This window comes from Cariama cristata, unplaced genomic scaffold, assembly GCF_000690535.1.
Source record: "Cariama cristata isolate BGI_N322 unplaced genomic scaffold, ASM69053v1 scaffold1773, whole genome shotgun sequence".
NCBI classification, from domain to species: Eukaryota; Metazoa; Chordata; class Aves; order Cariamiformes; family Cariamidae; genus Cariama; species Cariama cristata.
This window is the reverse complement of record NW_009609931.1, coordinates 90,621-98,693: the sequence shown is the minus strand read 5'-3', so window position 1 is coordinate 98,693 and position 8,073 is coordinate 90,621. Positions and strand designations below refer to the sequence as shown.

General features: G+C 38.4%; 1 protein-coding gene across 1 annotated transcript in view; it reads right to left on the bottom strand.

Moving 5' to 3' along the window:
- Window positions 1-2,078: 2,078 nt before the first annotated feature.
- The window catches only part of TRAK1 (trafficking protein, kinesin binding 1), a 34,044-nt gene continuing 28,049 nt past the window's right edge, over window positions 2,079-8,073 (bottom strand). Inside the window, exons 9-12 of the mRNA XM_009697679.1 lie at window positions 7,840-7,977; window positions 6,093-6,169; window positions 3,837-4,073; window positions 2,079-2,877 (exon numbers count right to left, since the gene is read on the bottom strand). Coding sequence (XP_009695981.1) covers window positions 2,412-2,877; window positions 3,837-4,073; window positions 6,093-6,169; window positions 7,840-7,977 — 918 coding nt within the window. The 3' untranslated portion in view covers window positions 2,079-2,411. The remainder of the gene's footprint in view (window positions 2,878-3,836; window positions 4,074-6,092; window positions 6,170-7,839; window positions 7,978-8,073) is intronic.

Genomic DNA, 8,073 nt, shown 5'->3' with positions numbered 1-8,073 from the left:
TGATCTTTTTCACCTTAAAGCTCACCAAAACTTATACTTAGAAAAACTCTGGAGAGTATAAGCATTTAACTGATAATACATTATAGCTTTCCTACGGAAAGATATTCACCAGAATATCTGCATTTTGAGCTTTAACATTTCTATTGACACCACATGTTATAGGTTTCTTTTGGAAACTGGAAATCAAAGTGGCCTAAGCCTCATCACAAAAAGGAGGACATCTGAGTTTAATCTTGATCTCGTAAAATGTGTGTAAGGGAGCTTTAACTTTGCCATACAGAAAATTAACACAAATGCCGAAAGCAATGCAACAGTTGTAAACTCCCTTACGATTATTTTAAAAAAAAAAAAAAAGTGGCAAAAGTCAAATGAAGAGAGGAATACACCACCTTGGCCTATATTCAGTCCTAGGCTGCTACTAGACAGTTTTGTAAATTTTGTTATCAGAAAAAGTTGGCATGAGGGAGTTAGTGTGCAACAGTGGGACTGCCAAGCTGAAGCAAAAAGAAATAGAAGAGCAAAATAAGTACACGGATAGAGTAAATGAAATTTGTTTTTCTACTCCTGATATCTGCATGATTGCCTGTATACTATCGGGGTCAGAGAAATTCCTGTTGTGTTGCTGCCACAACTGCAGTGAAGTGGGTGAAGTCATAGTCAGTCCAAGGTTCCAGTTTTCCCACAGGACACAGGTGCTTATGCTATTTCGTGTTTATAGCACAACAAGCTGCAGACGCACAGCTTAAAAACAAACCAAACCAAAAAACCCACTAGGCTGTAACTAAAGCGAGTCACATCAAGCAGTCATTCTGTTCAACTAAAAAAAAGCAAAAGGTGCAAAAGAAGATTCATTTCTTAGTACTTCTGTCACCCTATTTCTTTTACTGTGGGATTTAAAAGATTGCTTTAAAGGAAGAAAAGCCATTAACCTGAAATTTATTATAGAACTGATTTTTATTTCTTCCATTTTATGGCCTAAGCACCCTTAAGAAAACAGGAATGAAAACCAAAGACACAACTACTGATAACAGTCTGCAGACTATTTTGCCCTAGTAGTCTGAAAGTATCCATCAAGTTGGGGAAAAAAAAACAAACCAAACCAAAACCAAACTCATGAAATATACTCAGGAAAGAAACTAAGCTGAAGTGAGGAACAGAATCATAAACATATATCTAATAAAAGGTAACAAACACTAAACTTATGAAACAGTTAGACACAAACATACTACAAATGAGATCTAAAACCAAACACGAGAAATACTTTAAAAGGTGCAATAATTTTAAGGAAAAAAATGATTCAGTGAGAACAATGAACAAAACCAGGAAAAAAACACCAGACAGATAGAAAGATGATAAAGACTTTAAGAGTTTATTAGAAGAAAAAAGCAGATATAATGGGATGGTGACAGAAATCTATTACAGTGGTAGCAACCAGTAACTGAAACAAAGTCGGATCATCCCTTCCCTCACGTGGTACCAGAATTTTTATGACCATTTAAAAGCACTCATGAAAACAAACTACTAAAATCTGCTAAACAGTATGGACTTGTGCGCTATGGCTATAGTTTCATTTGAATAGGTAGATACAGCACATCACTTTCTTCAGGACACAAGAAGGGTTATTTTTGCTTCTGAATGTGTGTCATGCTAAATGCTCCTTATAGATGAAATAAATTTGTTCTAAAAGATGAAAAAAAGGAACTTTTGCAATTAAAACACACACAGACAACATACAGTGACACAAGAGTTCTGTTAAAGGAAAAGAGAGAGAAACCAAAGCTAAATTATGTAACTAGTGTATCTGTGAAGTTCTATAGGAAAACAGCTTCATTTTGTTTAAAACCTGAAGGAATTTACTCAACTAACTTCCAGCAATGACCTGAAAGGACTGAAGAAAGCCAGGCAGGCTAGGTGTATATGTCTGTCAGCTTTGTTAGACTACAGAAATGCTCCTTGAAATAAAGCTCTAGCTACCACCTACCTATATCTTGCCTTTTTCTGAGACCATATATGGAAGAAATTTGACTTTGAAAAAAACCACCACCAAACGATTTCAAACCTGAAACCCAAAGCCATAGAGACACATGTGTGGTCACTCAAACAGCCGATTAAAGTCCAGAGGTCATTTTTAATAAAAACATATTCTTATTAGGCCAACTGGACTATTTGAAGTAGGTAAAGGTCTTTCCAGACACTTATTTGCAGAACTGAGATTTGATGAACTAATTCTCCTGCTGCTTAGATTTCAGATACCCAGTCACCTTCCTTTTCTAAGTGTGAAATGGCAACACTGAGATTTAGGTCAGACGTAAAGCTGCACTGCTGCTGCATGTGTGGTCGGTAACATTTATTTTACTGCCTGGGCTGGAATTGTTTCCTAACATTTTAAGGCTTGTGGAAAAATGTAGTAGTTAGAAGATTTCAAACCAACAGCGTGGATTACTGTCTCTAAAGTAAAAAGAGTATGTATTGCAAAGATTTCCTGCTTTCTGGTGATGGATAAGAGACCACAGAGAGTCACTAAGAAGAACAGATAAAGGCCGAGGCCCTTTGTTATCACCTTCTAGTGGTTTCACAATCTGAAGCTTTTCTGGCAGGTAGGAGCGACTGCTGATAGACATTCCTGAATATCCAGTGAATTCTGAAAATCTGGAGTGAGTTCCCAGCGACATGATGCTCTCTGTGGGGGTAACGGAACCACTATGGAGTTCACCCTTTTCTGCCAGTTCCCGCAGCTTTCTTTCCTGCTCTTCTTCAAAAAACTTGCGCTCTGAGAGGTAATTCTCCCGCCTGAGGGACAGTCTACGAAGGGCAGTCTCCAGGTCACTGGAGCCTGGGGTCCCTGGAGTTCCAGGCTTCTTCATCCTGTCTTCATTTCTAAGACATAACAGGGAACACACACACACACACACACAAAAAAGGAAGAGGGGAGGGAGAAAAAGAAATTCTTAGAGTTGCTTAAAAGTTCCACGTGACAGTTTTGAGACATTCACCAGTACCTTTAAATTACTATGTCTGGGAACAACTTGCTACTTCTCTGGAGAGCTCAAAACGCAAACACCAATATTTTCTTTCGCTTTCATACTAAAACCGTTTTGAATCCTAGTTCCTGCCTGGAAACTCCTGGTTGGAAAAGCTGCGCCTTACTTAAGAGCTTTCTCCTAAACAGAGATGAAAGAGATCTACTTGTTGTGTGTCTCTTACGGTTACACAAACTCAAGTAAGCAGGCCACATCTTACAGGGCCAACGCTGCAAGAATACCACAATGAGCCACATAGGTATATTATGCTGACAAATATTCATTGTTTTGAGATATTAAGTAGTTTTTACTGGAAAGTATACACAGCATAGTGGGGAGCTGTACTGGGGGAAGGGACAAGTAGCTAGAAGAGCAAAGTTCTGATTGGTTTCATTCACAAGTTTTCATACTGGGTAACCTACACACACACTTCGTTTATTTATTTTTAGGATCAAAAGAGTTAGCTGTAGCTGCAACTTAGATCAGAACTCATTGGCATTAATGCAAAATGGTGAAAATATAGTTAGTTTTAAGTGTTGGCTCACAGTTGCAAATACAAAGGGTGGTTTTACATCATCTGGTAAGGCTGCATCTCAGAACAGGCGCGAGTTGCAGACACTGATACACAGTACTTTCAAAAAGCTTTCCTTTTTAAATAAGCTTGAGCACTCAAGAACTATAAGCGCAAAATAAAGTAACTTTTGAAGATGTACGCCACTGCGTTAACTTCACAACGTAATACAAAAAAAGGAAATAGAAATGCTGCCTTTATGTCAGAAACAAAACAAAAGCAAAGTCCAGTGTTATAGTACTGACCCATTGTCAGAGGATTCTGTCTCTAAGATGATGCTATTGGTCTTGTTATCTATCATAATGTTAGAGATGTCTCCCCCATAGAAACTGGAACGTGGAGTGCTGACACAGCTAGAAATGACTGAGTTCATAGCAGAGGACTGGTTAGAGCCTGGGATATTCATTGGTGATGGAGTCATGGACCTCTGCTTGACAACTTGGTTAACATTTCTCACTGTCTCGAAGACCCGCTTCTGATGACTGCAAGACATAGACACAGTTAATAATCACACAGTGCCCTCTTGCCTATGGAAGGAACAGAGAAACAGGTAACAGCTTGTTAATGGCCATTCCTATTCACATCTCCACCAGCTACCTTGTCTTTATAGTTTCTGTAGAGCAGTTGCATTGGGTCCCACACTTGCTACAGTCTGGCCATTACATTCAATCCATCAACATAATACTTACATTATCCTGGAATATTTTAGACAGAACATTTGAGAATTATATGCATGGACCCTCTCAAATATTAAGAAAAATTAAGTGAAAGAGTATTTAAGTACATCAGCTAAAAACATCTTAAAGCTATTGTGTGGAAATGAGTTTTTAAAAAACAAAACTGATCTCCATTCAATTCTTAACTGTGAACTGGCTAATCCATTTTAAAAGAGAATTTGAATTTACTCTACTGAGTGTCTCTATGCAAGCAAGTCTTGTATCTTTTCTTTTTGAAACCAATTTCCGATCCCTTTAAATAACATTAAAAAAAGTTAAAAAAAACCAAACCAGAAATATAATGGACCAAGAGTCCAGAGACATGCTGTCAAGGCGGGAAACCTACAGTTCATTCTTTATCACCATTGTTCTGGTATCATAACAAACACTGTTCAACTGCTTCAAAATTAAGATCAGATGACGCTTCAGTAGAAATTTCTTGACACAATAAACTTGCCCTACATCATGCTACAGAAGTGCTGCTGCTGCTTTGTTTTCCAGTTCAGCAATGGCTGCACACAAGAACAGCACATGCCTCCCAGCCTGAAGGTAACACTGCCGGGTTGTAACGACAGCATGCCTTGTGCTATTTAATGTCGTTCAAGTCGCTTTCCTTCTCTCCACAAGTGCTCAGCAGTTGCGATCTTTGTGTGAAGCCTCCCAGTCTATAGCTGTATATCTTTAAGAGGCTGAATCTAAGAGCATCTATCAATAAACAGCCCCACAGAGCTTACAGTTACTACTGCTGAGCAAATAAATAAAACCAAGACAAGCCATGAAACCAAAAAAGGGTATCCTTCTTTGGTACATGCATAGCGATATAAAAGACATTCTAAAGAAGTTCAATTATCCTTACGCTAGGTTGCTCTGGAAAGACAAAAGGGTCCTATGGTGTTTGAGCAAGCTCACACCTTTCTGATCCTACATTTTTCTAATCAACATTTCACTCTGTCAAAGCCTCATTCACGATTCTTGGCTCACGCTCAGACAAGGTTTAACTAGGTGTCAACGTTTTTGTAAATATACTTGGAAGGCTTCTGGAAAATGGTTACTGTACCTTCCCTGACTGTCCTTTCTTTGTAAACTCTGCTTCTCTAACAGACCCTCTAAATAGGATTAACTTGTTTCAAATTAACCAGTCCATGCTTTGGACAAATAGGTGAGATAAACTTATTGGAGTACACGTGCAACTGGTGCCAGTGAGGCCATTTCTGCCAAGCTGTAACTATCTATAGCTTTTGGACTGTCACAAGTACTTAACTTGTTTCAAACCACACTCTTGTTTAATTCAAGAGAACTTCAGCACAGGCGTAATGGGCATCACACTAAGTACCCCACCACTCTGAATCTCCTTCTGCACTGACGTTCTCCCTGTAAAAACTGGATTAGGTCAATAATTACCTGGTAATTTCTGTTATAAAACCTGAAGAGAGAACCTGAGGAATTGAACTCATCCCCTAATCATTAACTGAAGAAACCTAGCATGGTAACACACAAGAAAACAAATCTTTTCTCATTGTCAGCACTCAAGAATGAGGACAAAAAGTTCATAAGGCAAGGTAAAACCTGTATATAGGTGTTTTCTTTTGGTAGCCTTAGCAGACAATATAACCACTCCAATAACCAGACAATCTATTTTCCTTTGTCTCTATCATTCACACTTTGCCAAAAAGATTTCCTTCTAAATCCCTAGCTCAACTATTTCCTGTCTTTTCCTTTCTTATCAAATAATAATTAACTTCAGATATAATCAATCCATTAGGAACCAATTCTTTTCAGTCGTACGCCAAGTCAGGAGAGTCGGGTTCATCTAAATGCAGTTCTTTCCTCATTGACCCTTCTATCTCTGCTGCCAAAGAATCCTGTTAAAAAGAAGCACAAAGGAAAAACAAATACCATAGTATTAATAGACTGTCATTCCAGAAAATAATTAATTACTTATATAAAATAATTAATAAGGTGTCATTCCAGAAAAAAGAAGGTTTAAAAATTAAAACTGACTGGAAAGATGGAAGACTAATGAATATACCTAAATCACTGACAAATTATGGCTTAGCTTCATACTGCTACAGTACTTACCATTTGAAGACATATAACATCTGTCAAAGATCCTAAAAATACATCACAAGCAACAACAGAATTCAGGTGCCCCAACTTCCCAGACTAAATTCCCTGGTCAGTAACACCCTCCTTTCATGTATAAGTTTTGCTTAATTTGTTTTAAAATAAACAGAAAACACTCTTCCCTTTCACAATATTATCCACCTACTCACAAAAAAGACATGGTTCTCGGCATAAAGCATTATATACTTCGCCCATAGGGTTCAAGGTGACAGGCTATCAATTTTCCACTGCTGGCCAGTAAGTTTTACTGCCTAACTGTAGTTAAGTGCAGGGTCTAAGTGTCAAACATTCACAAGTCTAAATGATCTTTGGTCCCACAATGTGACATTTGGAAATCATTTTCACACAAAACACATAAACCTATCTCAGCACAAGCATACTTTTTGCAGCTTTCAACTGTATTTGTGCAAGGACAACCTGTATTATTAAATGTCTGTCCTTTAAACTGGCCTATGTTCAGTCTCAGAAGGCAATACAAAAAGGCAAGCTAAGCCTCTGTTGACAATTTACTTCTTGTGAGCACAAATATAATCTGTGGTCTTCCTCAGCGGTAAGATGAGACACGGCTAAAGACAAGGAGGGCCAGATTCTGCTGCTTGATTACATTAATGTAACCCAAAAGAAACTTCACTGATATCATTGCCCTCAGAAGTAATGGAATTATTCCAGAGATACCCAGGCAAGCAGAGCCAGGCACTGAACTTACCCAGACATTCTCATCCATTCTTTTTCTTTTCTCATTTGGTTGAGGGTACTGCATAGTCCCCATGCTTTAAACGTGCAATATCATAATCAAATGAAACTAAGTAAACCAAGTTAGTAACACCAGTGACACTGGCATAATTGATGTTGCCATAATACATATTAGCAATAAAGATTATTTTAATGAACCACTGAATTTTCTATGGTCCTAAAACAAGAATATATGCATAACCTATTAGAGTACTGAAGAACTAGAATGTATATCACAAGTGACTAGACGGATGCCATGTCTGGAAACCATTAGTTATGATACCAGGAAGCTGCATCTTCAAGGATATTGGAGAAAAACAGGAAGCTCCTACTGAAAATCAGCTGCCACAGTACAGGAGATGCATAACAAAGATGTATGGAACTGTGTAACAACCTATTAATGCTACCCATGATTCACAGCATAAGCACAGCCAGCCGCAGGTTGTATATAATACTGCAGCAAAACCAAGTAACTGCACAGCACCGTTTCAGAACCAGGTACGCAAAATTGATCCCTCGGGTATCCTTTAACACTATATGAATACAGATTTCACCTATGCTCAAGTCTGGCCTAGCACCCTGTCCCTGAAGCCCTAAGTCAGATGCAAATACATTTCCTTTGGTCGGTTGTTTTCTGGTGTGTGCAGGGTTTTTTTCTTTTCTTAAATCTGCTTACCATGGGGAAGAGACCGAGAGAGTGGTACCGACGTGATATGGCATTTGGCATAGTCTTGTTTCTAAGGTTTTTCAGCTCTTCCTGAGCCTCATGAAGCATTTCCATGCACTCTGCATACTTGTCTTCCAGCTCTCTCAACTGTAACATACAGAAAACAGTCCAAGACCTCATGGGCTGCACTATCATTACAAAAAGGCTGCAAATTCTTTTAACACTGGTAAAAGATAATGGTGT